We start from the raw sequence: 23,649 nt of genomic DNA on the forward strand, positions 1-23,649 counted from the left end.
TATATATTTTGTGAACATATCTTTTTTAAATAAATAAAATGCTCATTTTAACTAATTCATTGAATTTTTTACCATCATATTACTTGACAAAGGGTCCATTGTATCATTTCATAGAATCCTAACAAGCAGGAAATGTTCTGGAACATATACAAAATATAATAAACCCATATGAAATATTATATATTTTAATATTATAATATACGCATATTATATTACGCATATTATAATAAATACGCAATAATAATTACGCATATTATAATATTACGTTCTGCTAATTGTTTATAAATTAAATTTACCGTGGGAAATCTGATACTGATTCAGCAAATTTATGTCTAACCATAAAAGTAGCAATTGCTTCTGCTACTTTATCTGGAACATCTTCATGTACCGCGTGTCCACAAGCTGGTAATACTTGCATTTGAAATTTACCTTATGTATCAAGAAAATTTAGTTTCAATATATTTCATAAATATTCGATACAAATTTGAACGTTAATAAATTATACCTTGCATTTGACCAACAGTAAGTTCTCTGTCTAATCTATCAACGCCAGCTAGCAATAGTACCTTTGGAACTGGTACATTTAAGAATGCTGTTGATAAACCCTTAAACCATCCAAACCAATGTTGTTCAGTTCGGGATAGATCTATCCTCCAAACATATTTTTTAGTAGCAGTAGTACTAGTTGGAGCAGGTGGTGGTGGCATATTTACTGGTTCTTCTTCTTGAATAATATCCTCTCGCGAAATCGTAGGCTCTGAATTACACTCGCATGACGATTGTGATAATGAATCGATATCATGGGTGGCTAACTTATTAGTTTCAGTGCTATAGCAATACAAATTGTAACATGAGAAACCAGTAAAAACACAACTGTGATACCTGAATATATTATGTATACAGGTACTAACTTTGTTATTTGTCCAGGAACTGAAACCTTAGCTGATTGTATGTTACGGATTTGGCCACTTCGTACACTAAAATGTGGATAATTAGACATTCTTCTATAATCTCGTTTTTGATTATACAACACAAATATGTAATATACATTAAAGAAGTAAATAACATTTTAGTTTGTACAGGATCAGCCAAAAATGTGCCTTCCTTCTGAAAAATTTGCTTAGAATAGCAAGTTTTGATAACTAATAAGAACTACATGAAAGACACACAAAGATTTAATTATTTTATGTTTATAAAGTTTAAAAATACTAACCACCATTCTATAGCTTGAGAAATAGAACCAAAACTGGATGGTCGAGATCTTAAAAAGCTTTGCATAGATGCTAATGCATCCATAGCTGTTCCCTCAACAACATCGATAACTCCTAATCCACATAAATTTGATATTAATGATGCAGCTCTAACAGCTACTGCACCACCCATACTATGGCCCACTAGGATTACGGGATCATTTTCTGTTGTTGCTTTCACAATTGCTGCAACATCCCTAGTAGACAAACCAATCAAAATGTATATATATATATATATATATTATATTATATTATGTATGTTATGTGTATATTATATATATATATATATATATATATATATATATAATTTATATTCGTAATTGACTAAAAATTTTACTCACTCTGCTAAGGTATCAGAAGATAAATCTTCTTCATTTGATGTTTGAGTATCTCCATGACCTCTGAGGTCAACTGCCATAACTTTGCATACTACCATAGTCATAAGTGATTTCTGAAACATATACAATATCCAAATTATTCTGTATTTTATACATTTAATAATTAATACCTACAGTGAATTCTGCCCATGTTAACGCACTGTAACCACCTCCATGTAACAATACTAACGTTGGACCCTCTGTACCCTTAGTATATATATGAAATGTGTCATTTCCTATTTTTACATCCTGAGAATGATCGAAATATGGGATCCATTGAACTGGGTCGTAATCTCTCTTACGTTGAAACCCTTTTGATTTGCTAACCCTGTTGATAATGAAAATTAAAATACACAAACTATAGTAGCAATGAAATTTAAGATCTTCTATTAAATCCATGTTAGAAACTATTTTAAAGTGCTATTATGAGGAAATTAATTTTAATAAGATTTTATTTAACATCTCAAATTTACGTTAGTCAACAATCTAACCTAGAGCCAATTCCAAAATTGACACTTGATGGTGGTAATTTCGATTTCAGAATCGACTTTTGGAGGGAAGACATATTAATATTCAATATATCCTAGTCCAGTATAATTCCTTTGTTTCTGTAGTAATACTGTTTGTAATCACAATTATGTTCAGTAGTTTTGTAAATACATCACAAACTATATTATCGTTGTATTATTCACGATTAACGGAATGCCAAAACTCCTCTGACAGCTTTAGGTTGTTACTACCTGAAATCAGTATTTCTACATAGAGAGAGCGCCTCGATGAATTTATTGCTATCATACCGTCTCTTTCTTTCTTACCGATATTCTTGGGCAAAGTTATCTTGTGTCGATATACGTATGTGTATGTACGGACGAGGTAATATCATTGACTAAGAATAGAATAGACGTGACACGCAATGATTTTTTGTGTACTACGTTTTGGGGGTCACCTGACCCCTTTACCATTTATGTGTCATACGACGTTATCGATTCAGTATAGTACTGGTTTCAATTAAAACTGCAGTCTTGTATGAAATTATAAATAAAATATAGAACAGGATATCCTATAATCGCAACGAAGTATAGAACTCTATCCTCCTACAATATTTCAGAAAGCATTACACGCTATCAAAATAACAAATAACTTTACAATGATAGTTAAATGATTCGTTTAATTAATTTCAAGTGAAATCGTAATTTAATATATCTGAAGCATAAAAATGAATTTTCTAATCTCTCCTATCTTCATCTTTGTATTCTCCGATTAATTATTAATTATATATTATCAAATAGTTTGACTTACAATCAAAAACTTGCAAGACAATTTATTGATAACTCAGACAGACAAATTACGCTCAATGGAACAAGCAAAAGACCAACGAAAAGAGCAAAAATTCACAAAAATCTTACTTCTATGGATAAATTCATAATATATCAATCAAATATTCTGTCTTCACAAATACATATACCAAAATTAAGATTTAAAACAAACGACGCGACTTAAAAATAATACTAAACAATAATGTTTAAAACTAACGATGCAAACTAAAACTAAGACTTGAAAGTAAGGCTTAAAACTAGGGTCTAAAACTAACAATAAGACCATTATCACCATCCTTCGCCGTCCTTAGCCATCTAGTAATTAGGATTGAAATTAATTTAATCTAGATCTTAGAACTAAAACCTACTTAAATTAAAGTATACTAGATCGCAGCTCTATTGGCAGCCTTTCGTATCAAAGGGCGAAATTTAAAAAATGAAATTATAAATACTCTGTTAAATCAATTGTTCTATTTAATAATATAATATTTAAAAGAATTGGATAAAGGAGCTTTTAGCTTTTTACTCTAAGTTAGACAATGTATTTTTGTAGAATAAGTGCGCACAATGGACTTAGTCTAGATACATATGTTTATTTTAAAATTAATTAAAATTAAAACACACACTGTCACGTCCCGCGCCCCGCGCGATCCGTAGCGCGAAAGTAAAATTGGTAATTTCTTTCAAATCAAGGTAATTTAAAACGTTTATTTGAAACCGTGTTTACAGTATTTGAAGCGAAAGGCAGTTAAAGTCGCTATAAGCTATATCTTGCGAAAACTCATCTAACTATGTTTTTATATTTATCTAATTATGTTTTTATAACGATATTAAAACAATTGTAAACAAAGTCGGCAGTAGAACAAACGTTAGGGATCTTCCCAAACATTTTCAAAAGAAAGACCTTTTTTCATCTCCGACAGATATAAATAAATGTAGCGACTTAGAGAAGTCAGTATATTAATTACCGTTCGTCAACCGAATAATTACCATTGTCTATCGAAGAGTTAGTTATCATCTTGTCTATCGAAGAATTATCATTTTGTCAATCGAAGAATTTTATATCCGTCAATCTGTCAGTCAATTGTCAATATTGAAATCGAGTAAGATTTGAATAAATCATTATATATTGTTAATTTACTTTCAAACAACTTTAATCCTCTCCCATGCCAGTATTCTCGCACATAGCAGGTTAGCCGAAAGTGGAGCTTATTGCCAGTTACATTAAATGTCAGTTAACGCTACCGAACGCAGCAACGCGGTTTATAATTTTCTAATTGTAAGGTATATCTAACTAAACGCCCGTATACCACGGCATCTCACGATGAGTTATTAGTCCAATCTAGATCATCAAAAGACTCCGAAAAGAATTTTGGATAATCTAGACTAGATTATAGGTTGCGTAGTTTGGTATCGTTTTTCAAAGATGAATTGATTGGCATAAAAATAATGTAAAAATTAATCTTTGGAGAACAGTATCAATTACCAGGTCTCATCACGAGGAGGTGACCAAGTATGATATCTGTCAATAATTTGTACAACATTACACATAAATCTCAACATTCAAGCCGTTAACAAGAATATTGAGTTCTGACTCTATTCCATGAGTCTACGTAAAAAGATAGATATTTCTTAGCCCAAAATGCGCAACATTCATCTCTCAGGCAGCGCTTACATAAATCTTTATAAATTAGAAGGAAAGCACGCGCCACATTTATCTTCCACACAATGATTACACCGATCATTACAAACATCGTACAATAATTCGTAACCCTGACAGCATTCAGTATCAAAAATATATTTGTCTAATTTGGAACTAATATCGAAAATTATTACTTATTGAAGAGTATACGGATGTGATAGAACTCATGAGAGTTAAGCTAGTATGTTAATTCAAATAATCATATAACTCATCGCCGAAGGAACTAAACCATGTGACATATTAATTATGGCACGCATAAATGCCTTCGATTTGATTACATTTGCTACCTCAAATCCATGAACACGGTTTCATTTTTTGACTTTTTTGGCACAAACACTCAATAGTTACACTTTGCATTGGCGTTGACTTTATATGAAGCAGTTAAATGAAAAATTAAATATTGCACTGAAATAAAATTAAGTAGAAATAAAATAACATTTCAAAGATTTCGAAGATTTAATTAATATTAGAGTTAAAAATAAATTAAAGGTAAAATAAATCATTAATTTAATTGTTACGAATAAATAGTATTGTTTCAGATTAATAGTGCAATTATTTTCAATTAACAGTATAATTGCTATAAATTAAGAGCATAATTATTTTTAATTGATGGTAAGATATAAATATAAAAAGATAAATGAAGATAGATATATAAAGATATCAAGGATATAATTTATAAATTTTTTAACAAAAATAATAGATTTAATGTTCAGATAAATAAATTTAATGCCAAGAGGTTTATTTAAGAGGTTTATTATTTATCAAGCACTAACTAAAGTTTTGCTTGAATGAACGGAGCGCATTTAAACCTATGGTTCAAACAGATTTTCAATCGTCGCGTCGCGATATTTATAACAGCGTTATAAATTGTAGAGGCGTGAAAGATACTCTGATTCTTTTTCAGATTGGTATTCCAGAACGTAAGACAGAGCTCCATTTTTAATGTTACGTTTATTTTTTCCTTGGTCAATGAAGTAATTTTCTATCAGCTGGTAATTTATCATATAATTCTCTATTTTATTTATATATTAACACCGACGAGGTGCAGAATAGATGTAACATTCATCGCTTTTTCGTAATTCACATTTTGGCGATCACCTGACTCCGCCTACCATTTTCGTTTCGCATGCGACGTTATCGATTCAGTATAATAGTGGTTCGAATTGAAACTAAATTTCTCTATGAAATTAGAAATAAAGTATAGAACAGAATATCTTGCAAATGAGGTATAGAATGTATTTCTTCAACTGTATTATGATATAATTAATTGGTATGATGATCTCGCGCAGAACCTATTACATACTGCATACTTAATGTTCTCCAATTGTAATGCATCCTGACTGCATAAACAACTGTTCATTTTTTAAACTATTAATTTAATATATGATTCTCTTCCGTTCCTATTCGCTGGAGTTTAAATTTCTTAAGCCATGGTTTTTAATGCAAAAGACTATTTTTATTATCTGAATATTAAAAATCAATTTTTACTTTGTGAATAATCCTTGTGATAATTAAGATACAAACATCGAAAATAATTTGACAAACATTTTCTCAACAATAAATACGTTCGTTCTATACTGATCAGTATAACGAAACAATAAATAATCTTCCTCGTTTGAGTAAACTAGAACTTTCAACAATGTATACATTCTTATTCAAATCAATTGAACAGAAATATTTCACAAAACGAATATTTATATCACTAAAATACACATTTACGCAAATCAATCTATACAAGTTACTTCTATTAATATTTGACTCGAAGCACTATAGCAAAGAACAAAACTCTATCTCTCGTTTAATGGAAGGATTCATATTCAAATGATCCGAAAATTCCTCATGACAATACGCATGCACGTGTTTGACGGAGATGAAACGCACGAAGCTTAGATTCTACGGCGCAAACGTGGTGTTCCCTCCCTCAACCAGAGTGTGGTTGCCGCAACATGAGCACGAGGCAACGACTGCTGACCCGTCATATTGATCGACCTGGATCCGCACTTCGCTTCTATCCGATTGCGCGACTTGGGTGGCGCTTCGCAGACCGTGCCACGATGCTTGCCGACGCTCAAACGCGCTAGCGTAGTCGCAATCATTGCACTTGCTTACATCGCATCGTCCATCCCGTATGTGGAATCGTCCACCGCCATGCTGGTGATGCAGTGATCGTACAAATTACCGAGAAACACCGATTAATCGACGATAGTGACGGTGACCAAGCAACTCTTGGAAACTGGTGATCTTCGGTTCCTAATCTTCTGTTCTTCGACGAGTTTCCGGTTTCGTTGTACGGTTGAGTATTCCAGATCTTCTTACGAGTTGTGTACGTATTGACGAGGGTATAAAACGTACAGTTTTAAGATTACTATCGAGAAATGTTCCTTCATGTTTGGCTTATTTGTGATTGCCTGTAAGGACAATTGATTCTCGTCGAAATACGTAAAAATTCTTTATGTGAACGATTGAAATTTTTGTAGTATTCGTAACGTATTATGTTAAGTTTGTGTAGAACCAGGAATACTGAAATTATGCACACGTTGTTTTGTTTGTCGATAGCTAGTGTTCTATTTCTTTATGCGATTTTAAAGTAACATTAATTTGCGCGGCTTTAAGCTGTGCCTTTGCCCTCCACTCCGTTGCTCCCTCCCCCCTCTCCTCGACGTAATTGATTCGTTACTTTTTACTTGGATTCTTTGTTATTTAAAAGACGCTACAGGATAATCCTTACATCTCATAACGTTGAATTTAACGAAAACACGTCGCACTAATCGTAACTTCGTTTATTACGCACTTTCTTAGTCATATTTCTTTTTTGTTAAAATAAAACGCGTTTTCTTTCGTCCGTCAGTCGCCCAACGCTTGACCGCGAGGGTAAATGTTTGATCATTGCACGCGTTGTCTATTTAAATTGACATTAATAAAAAGGTTCACGACGTTGCACTTCACGTTTCATGTACTGTTTAAATAACTGGATCAGCATGGCGGGTTGTTATCATATATTTATGTAAGGAAAATGTCACTTCGTTTTATGTTATGAATAACAATTCAACCTTAATGCGGTGGTACTTTTACGCAGCAGACGTTGAAGCCTCTGAAAGCGATTGAAACCTGTGAAAATCCAAGTTTATGGTTGCGGTATTAAAACTACCAGGAAATATTACGATGTTTACTTTCTCACTTCTTGATCTAGACAACTTATCGCATTGTCTTGCTAATTGTTAGCTTTTTATTTCGAGAAACTATGAAAATCTTCTTTCGATTTTTGTAAATTGATCTCGATTTACATCAAAGAAAATACATCGTGACTAATTTTTACTAATTTCTAATTACTAATAACTTAAATATCGTATTATAAATATATCCTTAATATTAATTATTCAGCAAAACATCAAAATCAGTTTTTAGAGTTCGCTTTAAAAGATTGATAAATTTCGTGAAATTTAGAGCAATAAATGCTTAAAATTTAATCGTTGTCGATACAGTTGGGTCCAAGAGAAAGTTTATTGCTTTATTGTTTATTCATTCGATTGATTGTTTACTTGATTTTTTAATACCAACATGTCAAGGTTGTTAACATTGCACGTAATGAATTTATAAAAAGATTCGAAGATTCGATTCGTTCCATCATTGTTTTTCTTTGCGCAAAATATTTGCTGCGCACTATACTACGTGCATTGTATATTTTTTCATGAACATTTTCCATTATGCATTTCATACATCAAACGGCCATTTCATTTGTTTTCATGCAAACATTATATGTGTGTGATATCAAGCCATTTAATCGATCGCCGTATACATATATCGTTTGCTGATCAATTGCTTTGTCGCACACAGAGATTTGAAGCATTATATGAAATTCTATACCACTAGTGCGTTTAAGTTATGCAAATTTATATAGACGCAAAGCTTATTGACGTACGAACACAAGCTACTTATCTTATTTCGCGTTTTAAATTATGTAAAAGCACAAGTATTTTTTCAAATAATCAATAACAATTTTTTTACGCAGATCTTTTCTATCAGATTATGAAATAAAATAGTAGTAGTAATAAATAATAAATGGAATAAAAAAAGGTATACAGTGTAATAATATTATTCTTTATTTAATTTCTTCAGAAACGAATTTCTTCAGGCATTTATTAAGGAAAAAAATAATGAACTTTTATTTTTCTGAAAAAAATGATGTATATTACTCCTTGTTAAATTAAGAAAATCGAAAATGACAAGAACCTTAACGGATCCTTTTTTAAGAACTTTGTCCTTTTTACTAATAAAAACAAAATAGTATACAGGAATACAAAATAGTATGCAATAGTATACATGAGTCATGTAACATGCTCACATCAAATAACTCGTAGGTTATTTGTTGTATGAAAAAATGTTTTAAATAAAGCTTGTTCTGTTTCGATGGGACACTGGATTTGTTTAGGTGAAGGCATTTTCGAAATCTCAGGATGACCTTTATCTTTTTTCTTTTTTAGGGAACTATAAATTTTTTGATACACTGCTCGATGTATGTTTTAGTTTTCTAAAAAAAAAGTATTAGGATATGATTACTTTAAATGATATTTTAACTTTAATTTGTCAAATTTAACTTATGAAAGACAAATACATAAACATAAAAGTACTGTTTTATTGTCCTTCCCTTGTCTCCCATACATTAAATTTAATAAATTAAAGTGAAAATATCTTCTAAACTAATTATTTCTCGATCCAAGTACCCTAACACTTCTTTGTAGATAATTAAAAAACGCATCGAACGGTATATACAGGAATGTGTAGCTTCCTGTAAGAAAACAAGGAGATTTTAGAAACAGCTGCACCTAAACAAATCTAATGGTCATCACATTTCGAAACAGAACAAAAACACTCTTTTATACAATAGAAAACTTACCATTTATTTGAAGTGAGTATGTTACGTGACCCACGTTTGCATTGTTTGTATAATTACGTGTAACTTTGTATGCAATGGCGCGATTGTATGCAGATGGCGTGTATTTTTATCTCACAACAATTTTCGCCGTATTTGTTAGAATCAACCTTCAGTTAAAGAAAACTATTTTCATTTTCTCTACATTTGCCAATATTTTTTAAGAAATGAATTAAAATAAGCTGAGCAAATAAGCAACCACTTGAATTGTAAATCTTAGTGTCTAATAAACGCGGTTTTCAACCATCTTATATATGTTTTATACTGCATTAATTTCGTCACACCATTGTAGTAACGATGGTAATAATACAAAATTTATAATTATTGACATTTGTTCAAATTATGTATTTCTTCCAATCTTGGTGCGCCGGTTACCGGTGACCCCCGTGGAATTTAACGTGTTAAATTTTACGTTCGTGCAACATTTTGAATATCTCGTTTAATCAAGATTGCAGTTTTCCTTTTTATCTCGACGATTCACGCGTCGCGATATGCGCGCTTACAAGTCTCTGATTTTCATCGTCCCTCGTTAAGCATTGACGATCGTTCGTTCTCAGATGATCCATTGGAAACGTCGAATCTTTTCGCTTGAAATTATTTCAGGATCGTTGGCCTATGATGATCAAGTACGGTGACGTAAGAAGAAGGTTGTAGTATTGTTCGATGTACGAACAAGGAGTATGGCAAGAAGATGAAACGACAACACTGTGGCAGAAGATACGATGTATGCTGTGACAATTGTTCATCCTTGAGGCAGCGCGTCAAATTCATACATACGAAACTATAAAACGTCACGCATTCGTTTAGCGTGTGACAGTTTATAGTTGTCCTTCGAAAATTATTTTTTTGTACGTCACAAACGGCCAAAAATTTTCGTCAATATATAACAGAGGTAAATCATATTGCTGGTTTCTGAAATTTGTGTTGTATACCTTGTGGAGTTTTCCTAGTTTAACTTTTCTTAAGTAGGTTTATATTTCTAGTGTCTGTTATAATTGACGTAATTTCGTTTTATAATATAATTCTGCCTTCCGTAGTTAAAAATTCCTACATTTACGATTTCAAAATCGATGAAAATTAAAGTTTAACCGCTTTCTTTGTACCATCTCTCACATTCTTTTTCATTACATTCAAACATTTAAATATTATTCCGTGACAGTTTCTATAGCATATAATAAATATCTCAATATCTTGAAAAATAAAAAAATATTAGATATAGAATATTTATAATAAAATATAGGATATTTTAGCTAAGAAGAGCAGAATTGTAGTATTTTAATTTTAATGTTTGCGTCGTAGAATATATAGAATTATTAGAAGCTTGCATAGAAAGTTGGGGAGGCGCGAAACTTTGATGATAAATTGCTTACAGGATAATCAAGCTCGTTAAGCTTGTTATTTATTCATTCTGATATGGCTGGATTTGTTACAGCAAAACTCCAAAAAGCACTTGATTCCGTCACGTAATTTATCTTATTCTGCGTATTTTAGAGCAGGTACGAAGATTTGTCTTGCTTTTTAGGAATTTCTTTCTTGTTCTCTGATATAATAATATCCTCCTTATTGAATTGTGTTACAGACTGGGTGCACAATTCAATTAAAAGCAAGTTTCAAACAACATAGTCAATACGGGAATAATAAAATCACGTTATGTAATAGTAATATGTAATGTGATATGATATTATCTGAGAGTAATTTATAATAATTTTTGTTTGATCAACCCGTGATTTTTAAAAATCCTGCATCGCCTGTTTTAATTTTGTGCGATATTAACACTAAACCTACTGACACTTCGTGTATACCTATTTCTACCGTGTGCGGTCAAAATGACCGGTGATTAAAGAAGTAATAGTTTTTATGATTTAACTTAGATAATGGTTAATTTATAACTAAATGTATATAAAATGATGAACTTTCATTAAGTTTCGTCGAAATTTACTTTTGTTTAATTTCAATTATAGACTTAAATAAAAAATTACACTTTTATTTATATAGAGATATATCTTATTCAACTTCGCTACATTTTTTACAAATTATCTTATTATCAAATGTACATTTGCCGCATACATATCTCCCGCATCTTAAACAAATTTTCGTAATTTTGTAACCTTTACAATTTCTTACTTGACAAGTTTTTTGTAGTAATGAATCTAAACTTATTGATAGTTTTATTGCATGGTTTTCCCGCGATTCTATATATAAAAAAGTAATGTATGCACCAGGTTTATAACAATTTTGTGAATTCTTTATAAATCGGCCCCATACTATAGATAGCATTGCAAATTTATTGGTTCGTAAACGTTGGCTTCTTTCGCTCTTCTTATCAAATCGTATAAACCTCATAATTTCAGCAAAGTCATTCCTGCTCATTGTTTTTGGAAAAAATGCAGGTCTCCAAATTTTATTCCACTAATATGAAACATCTAAATTCTTTGCCTGACATGCACCTCGGGGATATAGCAGAGTAATAAATGCATCTAGTTTTGTTGCATCTAACTCCCTCTTAATCCCCAATACTCTAAATGCTTCTTCCATACATTTTATTATATGATCTCTTATACGGTGATCAATGATAAGATGAAATGCCGTCTCTATTTGTCCTTTCATTATATGCCGTTTAGCGTATCCCTAAAAATATTATAAATTGATGTCCTGCCAGGTTTGGGACTTGCATCTATTTCTTTCCAAACTGTCCCATCGGGCCCAGTTTCGATACGTTGATTCTCTACATCAGTCTCACTCTTTGCTGTCAACGATAATTTCTTTCCTTTTTGCCCTGGACGTGAACGCTTATTTATAAATAATATTCAACTCTGATTTGGTTGTAAACAGCCTTTCATATGTTTCCATGCCGTCTTCAGTTGCTGAAGTTTCTTGTTCATCGCATACTGAACAGTCTTCTTCTATGTTCGTTATTTTTTTTTCTATAATTTTTTTTAAAAGTCGTAACATTTTAGGGTAAATATTTATCACAGAATAACTCCATGTACGGAGTACAAAATTATTGTCAAATTTGATATGCTTTACTTTTGCTTTTATAACAATTTTACACAAAACGCTCTGAGATGCTTCCTGTCTGAGTTTTAGAGATAACAAGGTTAAATGTCGGCTGATTGACTAACAAACTGTAATGTATTCTGGTCGAAAGGTCGAAAGATGTAATCTGGACGATAGCAAGTAAGAATATGACCTGTGACGATGATATTTATAAGAAAATATTGATGAGTATTGGCCATTCTTCACTAACGATTACTCGAGTGTGGAGTTAGAAAAAACCCGCTTTTCCCGTGTTTTATCGCAATGAGTGATAACCCTAAGAAACTTCTCGACTTTCAAAATGTTTGTTACAATGGACTGTAAAAAATGCTAAATTTTGTGGCGGTTAGGATTATTATAGGCCTGAATTCATACGTGTTGACAGCTGGTGGCCATCTTGATCGAGGGATGGATTATAATTTATGATAAAGTTACGAGCGTAACAGTTGTTATTATTTGTTATTACTGATTTTGTTTGTCATCTGACTTTGAAATAGCCTTTTTTGTACTGATTGCATTTATTTTAAGAGTAACTAAAATATTTTATCGGTTGGTCAAATTGACCGCCCGCGATAGGCAAGGCAAAATACAATTCCTTCTTAGAAAAGAAAAAAGCAAACTAAAAGTAAATACCGAAAAATATATTGTATGCATGTTTTAGGAAAAGTCAGAAATTATAAAGCGATATGATAACGTTTAGATTGACGAAAGCGGTCAATTTGACAAATAAACCGGTAGGTTTAGTGTTAAAAGTATTGTGCAGGAGTACTCGGCTATGTTACTATGGAAGCTATTTATAATTATAGATTAGATAAGGAAAATTTATTTATTTATTTATTTTTTTTTTTTTTTTTTGGTAGGTTAGCGGACTCAATTATTCTACTATCTGCTATTTTTCGCATGACATTACGTGAAGGTAAACACATACACAAATTCTTGATACGCATAACGTACTTCCTTGCATACGAAAGATATCTGATAAAATATTAAATAGCCAAGGTTACGAATTCGTAAAACGAGAATATGCAGTGATTTCTTGGCTCAGTTACATACCGCATTGCTGCAAGATTGCAAGAAAAGCGGAATATATTGACCCAAATATTACTTACTTCTAATTACTAGCATATGTCAGTATATGCTAGTAATTAGCAATATTTATATCCATATCTATTTGAAATATATATATATATATATGTATATATATGTATGTATGTTTATTCTCAGGCTTATTATAAAACAACGGAATTAGTAGATCAGTAATTGGGCTTATAATTCTTATTAGCCTAGTATAATGAAATTGGATTAGTCACTATTTGCATATTAAAATTTTTATTCCAGATACATTTTCGTATGCACCAACTTAATAGCTTGGCTTCTTTTTTTAGAACATCGTTTTCTGTATCTTCTTGACACGGTTCATGTTTCATATTTCGAGGCCAAGCGACGTAATTATTAACTTAAAGTTTCCGTAATTTTACAACGCTGTGGAATCCATAGATCCATTCGAGATATTGATTTTCTAAATGCGGCGATTCTATTTCAGCTGTATTATGCTTTGTCCCTCGATTATTAGCGGCCACTAGTTAATGATAAATAAGAAACATACCTGTCGAGATTTTGAAATTTGTCCCTTCTGTTCCAGTAAATTGCCTAACGAACGAATGTAATTCCGTGAATCGCGTCTGACCTGCATTTCTACTGTAGGAGTAAGCTCGTGACACGGCATGAATTTGGATCGGAAGTAAGAAGGAACCATCGCCAAAAAACATGTCGCTGAATCACTTGATAGTGGGTGAGTTTTGCGAAAAAAATCTCTTTTTCTTTTTATTGTATAACTCCTTTTACCAGACGAAAGAAAGCAGAGATTAAGCCACGTTCTTTATTTATGGTGTTTTTGTAAACAAAATCCCAGACACGTTGTGTAAACATACATACAAATAAAAAAACACGAAAACTTACGCGCGGACTTGAGCGAAAATTTATTACGACTTGTTACATCTTTTTCATATAACTGTGTTGTTAAAGTTGTTTCAAATCTACATTTACTGTAATAGCTGAATTCCCTGTTGTAGCTATATCTCCTACAAATTGATTGTCTTTTTTGATTTTCTAAGGAGAATACTTTCTGTTCCACCTGTTGGTTGTACATTAACATTTGAAATGAACATGGCATTCTAAATACTAGTATTTTGTAATTGTATAGCTGTTATATCGTAATGGAGGTTGTATATTAATTGCACTGATTGCGATGCTAGTAAGTGTATCCTCGTTTAATTTATACAGCCTACAGCAATAATAGTAGGTAGGCTATATTTCGTCTATAAATATAGTAATTGTAAAAATAACATTTATTGTTAGTAAATTAACATTAATGTATATATAAACAATATTTTTCCTGATATTGGCTTCCTAAAAAATTTCATATTTTGTTTAATCACATCGAGGGTGTGGATAAATTAAGGATAAATTAAATTGTAAAGAAACAAATATTAAAAAAGATGCATACTCAAAACTATTTTAGCGCTCTAATACAATTCACTATTCTCCATCGTGGATTGTATTTATAATCTGATGAGTTCTTAGAACTCGGATCGAAGAAAGAAATAAAGGACAAACAAGAGAAAATTCGCAACCTATTCTTATACTGTGTTATTCATCGCTTTACACCGTTCGAGTCTGCTAAAGCCTTTACTCCCTCGAAACAGTAACTGTGCCTGAATAGTTAAATACGAATGGAACGTGCTTTATCGATTGTTTTGGAGACAATCAAGCGCGCTGCTCGGGGTGAGTGTGCAGACGACGAAAAGCAGAGGGGAAAGTAGCGACAGAAGCCTGTGATTAGTGTAGATAAAGGTGGACATACAGGAGTCGTAGTCGTCGATAAAAGTATCTTCCTTCTCAATTTCTTCCACTCCGATGAAGTACACGTCTATTTTCGTTACTATGATAAGACGTTCTCCGTTTCATTTAGTTCGAGAACGTCTCGTGGACGAAAATCGTCACATATATATATCGGATTCTCATTAGAGTTAGGGACGTATAATGAATCTTCACGTGAATTGGCCATTGTTGTTATGTGCTGTACTTACTGATACAAATTTGATTATTACAGAGTTTAACGAGTAATAGCGGTGATTGTATAATCGAGATGTCGAAACTGATATGACAATGAATTTAGGTTCGATAACGAACCCACGGTCAACGGGATGACGAATGCAATTTGATCCACGATTCTGGTGTGACTTAACGTACTTGTCCATAGTACAAGTAGAACTTATCTGACTGAATGTCAGTCCAAGTGGAACTGCCCTTATATACTCCTCTTCGTACCTGTCTGTACGGGTACCTCTCTGTACCCATGGGTCAATCTTTGTTTTTAAGGAGAGCTATATAATTACTTCATACCTCTGTTAGGTACACGTCTCTCCCGTGACCGTGGCTACGTTCAGCGACCCGTTATGTCACTTCGAGCCCAAGCCCACTGCCACAAATCTCGAGCACCCATACTCGGATTAAATCATAAACAACTATTTCTCAGTTTTATTATTTAAGTACAGCTATAATAAAAAGTCGGGACTAAAGTATTGGGGATCTTCCCAAACATTCCAAAAGAAAGGCCCCGATGTCCTTTCATCTCCGACATATATATATACATACATCTGTACATAAGAATTTATATTTTATCTCTCTGTAAGCAAATATATTCACTTCGTAAAAGTGAAGTATAAGTTCATACAGTAAACGTTCAAACGAAGCATACTTCGTAGGCAAACTGGGTCATTCATGTTCAAGTGTAATTTCGTTTATGTTCTAAGGTTTTGAAAAGATCTAAAAATAAAATATGTACTTGTTATTTGCTAATTGAGTCAAATAAAACTTTGAATCTTTTTTCAATAAAAATACAAATTCGAATGAGAAGGATTTAAATATCCGGTTTGTTTATGGAAAATTAATAACAATCTTTCAATTCCTACATAAATTGAATATTATGAAATTTGAAAAATCCCATGTAAACGTTTTATACATTTTATTAGGTATTATTAAATATGAAACTATTGTTTGAATAAGACATTGAAGAGTACTTTTATCGTCAACAATATATAGTGATTATGTAACTTCATTTCATGTTATTGTTTTCGTAGATATATGTATTATACATAGGTTTATGTAAAAACGGTATTCTAGAATTAATTAAACTAGTATTCACGCGTACGATCGCTGCCCCTGTGCACGAGGTACGTACCTGTTAGTTTTTAAAGTTGGTAAAAAGCGATAGAAGTTTCGATGAATGGTCATTGTCGTTAACATACTTCCCACACATGCTACAACAAAGTCACCCTGCATAGTGGAAGGTATGGAACTAGAATGAAAAATACATTTCATCATTTGTATATTTTAACATTTTTATAAAGAAACAATTTTCGTGTGACTTTTTGAAACTTAAACTCAAAAACAGAGAATACAATACGTGAGAGAACGTGTTCCTATCGTTGTTATTTTATAGCACAAAACGCCAAGAAAGTACTATAAGTATGTCGTAAACTATTAACCTATTCTATTTCTATGAGTACGGGTCGAATTTATAGTTCACGTGTTTCCAAACTAATGACCATATATTTCACATCGAAACCTATCTTATAGTTATAACATTTGTCAGGGAACAACACAAATCCAAAGAGCAACATTGAAAAATTCGTATCATGAATAATACTTTAGATCAACTATTAAAATTCTTATACTACCTCAATTGAAAATTCGTTCATCGAGATATCTAGATATTTTAATCATGTTCAAAATTGCGTAACTAGAATCAAAATTTCATTAAGCAATTATCATCTAGTAGACGAACGATAGAAAACAAAAAGAAAGGATTAACAACCCAAAAATGTGAAACATCTCAAACGATATTGTCAATTGTAAGAAAATTTAACTATTCGATATCGTTAATCGCGCAAATAATAAAATATTTAGATATCAAGATATTCTAATGTATTCGTAGTCACGAATGAAATTAGAATGCAATCATGACGATGAATGTGGTTGCAAATAGCGAAGGTAGTAGTAGTAGTAAGAACAATATAGTGGGTAGACCTAGCAGTGTGCACCCTTTTGTTTCTGTTGTTCATGATTATCATTTCGTAGATATCCACAGTTAAAATTATTCTTTTTATCTTCTAAAGCAATGGCCAATGTTTCATTTCAGCGGCAATTGTACTCGCGGTTGCCACCGTCTGTCGCGCGGAGTGCCAGAGTGAGTGATCAAACCAGCTTCACTTCAGTGTCCTTCTTGCCATCGTTATCTGTCGACGTTATGCCGCAGGGCTTCTTGTCTGAAGATTCATTCTCCCCACTATTTTTATTTCCTTTTCTTTTTTCTTTGCAATTTAGTTGCATAAGATTGATATATAAATTAATTGTACGCTGTCCTTGCTCATAATTTGATTTCTGTTTAGTACACTTAGTTCGCGAATTTAACGTAATTTTTTCTTTACGGCTATATTTCCTCTACAGTACTATTTCAAGGAAGTTGATTTTGTTAAAAGTAATGATACTTATGCCGCTTAATATTTTACCATATTCGTCTACATTCATTTTGAAGTTTGAAGATAGATGAATGGCGCGCTTTATTACAGTTATATTTTACAGCTCGTTCTATTTATTGCTACGAATGCGATTCATGGACGGATCTCAGATGCAAGGATCCTTTTAATTACACCGCACTTCCAAGGGATCAACCACCTCTCATGACTTGCCATGGCTGTTGCGTGAAAATGGTTCGCAACGCCAAGTCACGTAAGTACTTCCTTTTCACTTCTCCATCTTTTCACTCTTTCCACTCGTGCGATAATTTTCTTTGTGTTTTTTATATTTTTCTCTATTTCATTTCTTTAAATGTCCATTTCATATACCTTTTGTGGAAACAATTAAACCTTTTTCTCAATAAGAAAAGTAAAACAAATAGGAAAAAATATTTCAAGATATTTGCAAAATAATTATCCAAGATTCCTTGTAAATACTGATAATCATTTTCCATGAAGCTTTAATAAGCAATATTGACATTATTACGCCTACGAGCCCGATATTTTTAACTAAAAGCGTTGGTTTGGAACAAGGAAGAGTTTCAAATAATCTATTTCGTAATTATACAACTCTAAGAAAATCTAAGCTCCTGCTACACACGCTTCTATAATTCTCTTCTTTAAGCTTTCTTATTTTACGATATTATTTCCAATTATTCTAAAATCCTTCTAGTATAATTTATATACAATTTATAGATATATATAATTATTTCTATATCAAAATAATATTTATTTCACAATTTAAAATTTGTAAATCACGTTATATTTTGTTCGTATATACAATTTCTAAATATATAATAATTATTTGTATTTTTTTCGTCTGTTCGTAGCATATGAGAGCGTGAGGCGGACCTGCACTTCGCAACTACAAATAAATTTATTCATGGTGGACCACGTGTGCATGATGGAAAGTACCGGCACTGGTCACATGTGTTTCTGTGAGGAGGATATGTGCAATCATGTGTCTCCGACCTCGTGTTCGAATCCTACACTCCTGCTGATCCTCTTGACGATCCTTGTACTACGCTCGGTCATCTTAGGAGCCCCAGCTTGCTTTGTAGAACGTTGCAATGGTCACGACGTATAACACTGATTTATTCGATTCACCTGTCAGTGATCATATCCTTCGTAGAATTTTAGTTTTAGCCAGCGACTTGAATTCTCGTCGAGACGAGCGGTTCTCACCAGTCACGTACCGGTTGGATAACACGGAACACGTTGTGTTTCTTTTCACGTTCGTACCAAACCAGAAAGGTAAGACACGAGCTGCGTGTTCCTTGAAAGAGAAGGGAATCGATCAATCGTCGATTAATCGTGTCAAACCGTTTTAACCGTACATTTCAATTTTTGTGAATCAATTCATGAATCGAGAATCGCCGATCCATATTCTCTTCTCTTCAAAGAATTTTGCACTCTCGCTCGTCCTGATCCTTTCTTCGGCATAAATCGTAACGAAATATCTCGACCGTGTTCTCTGTAGATAAATCATCCGATTCTCTGTCACTCTCGATTTTGCCACGCGCTCTTCCTCTTGATTCATAGCCCCTGCAAAATGTTTCCTGTACCTTTGCGATGGTATCTTTAATGACAATTTTAATTCGCTTCGAAGTGAAATTTATCTTATTGGAAGATAGTACGTATTTAAAAAAAAATATGGATCTTTTCCAATTGATATAATCGTACAATTTATTATAGATTTTTCAGTTTGTTCGTATTATAATTTTCGAACAAATTAAACGGAGAATGATAAATCAAATTACAGCTATCAGAAAATTTAGCCTGAAGCGAGTAAAAATTTAGACGCGTTCTTTAATTCATTGTATGTTCGGATAATGTTTCTATTTGATGAAATCTAATGAGATGGGAATTCCTTTCTGACGAAGTTTTGTTGCATGCAATCCAGAATCGATCGAGACCATCCCATTCTTGCAACTGTCAATCAGTTCTTTCGTTTTTTCTTCCAGTATTGATGTATCTTACAATTAGAACTTTTTGCTACTTTTTTCATGGTCATTGATCGTTACAAAGTCTTAAGCATCAAGTTTTCTAGCTCTCAAAGCATCTTGATGGCCGAATCGAGCTGCTCCCGATACGTAAGAAATAGTATTCGTCTTTATGTCGTGGTATTTTGGAATGTTTCTTTCATTTTTAAAGTTTCCATTGGCTTGTCGTTTATCTATGTTCCATACCAAGTTCGTCGTATATCTAAGCGAACGTGGATCACGAAACTTCAGAACTTTGAAACGTAGGTATACTGTTTGCAACGTTGTTCGATCATTGCAAGATCTTGTAGCTAATGCGTGTTCTAATTGTATTATCTCAAACACACATTTACTGCTTTCCCAAAGAAAATCTCCAAGTAACGGAGGATAATCGAGACACAGAGAGAAAGAGAAACACGATATACATTCATTATTTTAGCGCATAGAGGTCGACTGATGGACAATTTTCTTATTAACTCGTTATATGCTTTAACACTATTTCAGCGTTGAAAAGTAACTTTATAAATGATCATTGATTACGAGAATATTACCAAGTTCATAATATATTGAAGATCCTTTGCACTTTCAGAAGATTTTTATCACAGATAATCAAATTTGAGATGTGTAACTAGTTTCTCTTTGAACACTTTCGATCGTGATTCATCGATATCTATGCACACACCTTTGACTCTTATCCAGTCGAACAAATCGTTTCTGTATATCACATACAAACGAACTATCAGCACCTTCAACCACTCTCTGTTTCTTGTTATACATTGTTGTAACGATTGTCGTACTTTTCCTCCCCTGTTCTATGTCTCTAACGTCCTTTATACGTTTGCCCATTTGCCATTCTTAACGAGACACCGGTGTTTCGCGCATCATGCACCATAGGACAGTGGAACGAGAATGGCCCATGGTATATGGAGCTTAAAGTAGATCAACGTTCAGGCCGCATGGTTTCGGCATGTCCATCCGTCAGCAACGTCATGAGAAAGCAACGACTGCAGCCGGCAAGCATCGACACCAGAATTTTCCAGCTCTACGTTTTTCGACTTGCTTGAGTCGCGGGCGTGTGCTTTTTCAATTTCCAAACAAATTATTCTCTCTTACTTTTTCAACTATACGTAACATAATAGAATATTATCAAAGGCTTAAAGTTATTTGATTAGATTTAATTACAGAATGGGTGGGGTCGGGATCAATTCATTAAAAATTTGATTGGGACTCGATTGAAATTTGCTATAGGATTAACAATGAATCATGTATAAGATTGATCGTTAAAAGGCACGCGCGCGCGGGATGTACCACAGTAGTACTAGTGAGTTCGACAATCACGTATCTAGCAGGAGTGTGTTCCACACGTAGAAAAGTGCGAATTCGAGTGCATGGATTGTAGCACTTTTATTAACAGTGAAAAGGCAGAGGAAACTTTACGGACGGCTTCTGGATGAAAGCTTTACCCGATTAAAATTGTGTATTACCATCCATGTTACGATCTTATCCCCTTTCCTCTGTCCCGCGATTATCGTATCGCCGTGCAGTAACACCTTGCATGACACTTGCATGAATCTGTTGTTAGTAATTTTTGTGAGAGACTAAAAATCCCGTAGTCGATGCTTCAACAGGTAACAGACTTTAAAATAAATGAAACAAATATGTATGTATATGTACATATATATTTGTTTTATATATATATGTATACATAGAACAAATTTTGTTCGAACTGTTTCAAAATTTCCCAACAACTATTATTTCAATTTATTCTACATATTTATTATATATTATTTCAATTATTGCAATATTAAATACAGCGATAATTGCAATATTAAAATCTTTTTACAATATCTGGGAAATAATACAAGAAACAATTCAAGTACGGTAATTTCAAGTTACAATTCTAATATTCTAATCAATACGAAAGTCTGTTTCCAAAATGAGACTCGGCTCAGTAACAATAACCCGAACACAGAACCTTCCATTCCGACGAATGCAACGCGAGGCTGACCGAATTAATTAAAAAGCACAACGTGGGCCTTCAGCTTCGATCGTGCCACGCCAGTTACGCGCATCAGCGGCGTCTCGAGCGCTTTCAGGCTTCCGGAATTAATGTTCGATCGCGATCGATCGATTAAGCGACACGCAACGAGGAACTCGATCGACGAAAGCGACGTTGAACTCGCTCGAGAATACTCGTGAATCGAGCAGCTTTACGATCACGCAGTTTGTAAATCTTTTTCAGGGTATGGCTGGCACGGCCAAGTTGAACGCGCATGTCCTCACAGAGAGGCTTCCGGTGTGGAGCCTCTTGCCAAACAAGCTTCGGTGCTTGCGAGTGAAAGCGAGCTAACCGGTGTTTCTCTGGCAAGCCATGCGGCTCGTGTCGCGTCATTTGTTCATTATCGCACGCGCGGCTGCGAGGCTATTTTTTCGAATCCTTTTGTTCTCGCGTTTTTCTTCTGTCTGCCCCTTTTCGTTTCAGTTTGTCATTGCGCGACCGATCCGATCAATGTTTGCTGATTACACCGCAACTCGCCGAAGGTCGAAGAGTAATTCGATTGATCTTATCAAGATTATTGTCAAGAACTCATGTACTTCTATATTTTTGGTAAGAAAAGTTTGAGATATCGAATTCTTATGTATGTAGTTTTTTTTCATAGATCGATTTCATCGAAGGTTTTATATGTAAAGAATGCGAGAGTATGTTTGATAAATGCAGCAGACAGGAGATGGGAGCTGCAATGACAACACTGACATCAGCATGTAACACGAAGCGAATCTACATTTTTAAGTTTGGCCTCGCAGCTGGAAAGAATCCACATAACGTTACCGATACAAATAATCATGCGAAGTAATGGCGAATGCGCTCAGGCGAATCTTAAACAGCTCGATCGAACACGAAGTGGATCCGACGTGCTACATTTCGATCGAATCAACGGAATCTTTAACCGACTTACTTTGTCAAGTATTAAACGATGATATTAGATAAACTTCTAACGCAAATTTTAACGATGTTTCAGAACTTCGGACGTCAGAGATTCTTGTTCGTCTTGATCGAGGCTGTTTCAGTTTCGAAATAGAAAAACAAAAAAAAAAAAAAAAAAAAATGAAAGAGGAAAGAAAGACACAGGATCGATACTTTCTTTGCTCGCCTGTTTACACGAAAGCTCATATCTAAGTGCTTGCATAACAAGGAGATTATTATCGATGTACACTTTTGTCTCTGTTAAAGATCGATGTTTACGATTGCGCCGAGATGTCAACCTATGTATCGATATCCTCTAACACTTTTGTCTCGATGTTGATGAACATTGGGCATAAACTGAATGATGTATGATGATTATATATTTTACGATGCAAGTATCGAGAACCCCCCTCTGTTTCTACGTGTATCGATGTGTATCGATTTGAATGATCGTTGCCCCGAAATGTTCATTTATTCTGACTTCTTGATTCTTCGTTGGTGTCAGTTACGTT

At 33.3% G+C, this 23,649-nt stretch overlaps 2 protein-coding genes across 4 annotated transcripts; one reads left to right on the forward strand and one right to left on the reverse strand.

Annotated features, from left to right (window-relative positions):
- Positions 1-71: 71 nt before the first annotated feature.
- On the reverse strand, positions 72-2,561 carry LOC100746942 (protein phosphatase methylesterase 1). The gene is made up of 9 exons (XM_012389717.3): positions 2,443-2,561; positions 2,119-2,367; positions 1,763-1,955; positions 1,592-1,701; positions 1,214-1,447; positions 912-977; positions 506-828; positions 297-429; positions 72-137 (listed from the first exon to the last, which is right to left on the reverse strand). The coding sequence occupies exons 2-9, from the start codon at positions 2,190-2,192 to the stop codon at positions 119-121; spliced, it is 1,152 nt and encodes a 383-aa protein (XP_012245140.1). The 5' UTR covers positions 2,193-2,367; positions 2,443-2,561; the 3' UTR covers positions 72-118.
- Positions 2,562-6,640: 4,079 nt separating this feature from the next.
- LOC100748583 (protein quiver) lies at positions 6,641-21,812 on the forward strand. 3 transcript variants are annotated; one of them, XM_012389704.3, is made up of 9 exons: positions 6,646-6,968; positions 10,230-10,467; positions 10,948-11,071; positions 11,155-11,240; positions 13,472-13,527; positions 14,254-14,403; positions 17,815-17,862; positions 18,258-18,404; positions 19,021-21,812. In XM_012389704.3, the coding sequence occupies exons 6-9, from the start codon at positions 14,379-14,381 to the stop codon at positions 19,275-19,277; spliced, it is 477 nt and encodes a 158-aa protein (XP_012245127.1). In that variant the 5' UTR covers positions 6,646-6,968; positions 10,230-10,467; positions 10,948-11,071; positions 11,155-11,240; positions 13,472-13,527; positions 14,254-14,378; the 3' UTR covers positions 19,278-21,812. The 3 variants fall into 3 exon arrangements, with proteins under 3 accessions (XP_024225767.1, XP_012245135.1, XP_012245127.1); XM_024369999.2 differs by lacking the exon at positions 17,815-17,862 and having other exon boundaries at positions 6,641-6,968; XM_012389712.3 differs by lacking the exons at positions 10,948-11,071; positions 11,155-11,240; positions 13,472-13,527; positions 17,815-17,862 and having other exon boundaries at positions 6,641-6,968.
- The last annotated feature ends 1,837 nt before the right edge of the window (positions 21,813-23,649 follow it).

The sequence above is a fragment of the Bombus impatiens genome, unplaced genomic scaffold, assembly GCF_000188095.3.
Source record: "Bombus impatiens unplaced genomic scaffold, BIMP_2.2 scf_0653, whole genome shotgun sequence".
Classification (NCBI taxonomy): Eukaryota; Metazoa; Arthropoda; class Insecta; order Hymenoptera; family Apidae; genus Bombus; species Bombus impatiens.

Coding starts and splice junctions, on each gene's coding strand:
- LOC100746942 (XM_012389717.3), bottom strand. CDS start 2,192: ATGTCTTCCCTCCAAAAGTCGATTCTGAAATCGAAATTACCACCATCA. Junction 829..911: donor GTTCCTGGACAAATAACAAA/GTTAGTACCTGT, acceptor GTATTGCTATAG/CACTGAAACTAATAAGTTAG. Junction 430..505: donor TACTGTTGGTCAAATGCAAG/GTATAATTTATT, acceptor TTGATACATAAG/GTAAATTTCAAATGCAAGTA.
- LOC100748583 (XM_012389704.3), top strand. CDS start 14,379: ATGTCGCTGAATCACTTGATAGTGG. Junction 17,863..18,257: donor CTGTCGCGCGGAGTGCCAGA/GTGAGTGATCAA, acceptor TATATTTTACAG/CTCGTTCTATTTATTGCTAC. Junction 18,405..19,020: donor GGTTCGCAACGCCAAGTCAC/GTAAGTACTTCC, acceptor GTCTGTTCGTAG/CATATGAGAGCGTGAGGCGG.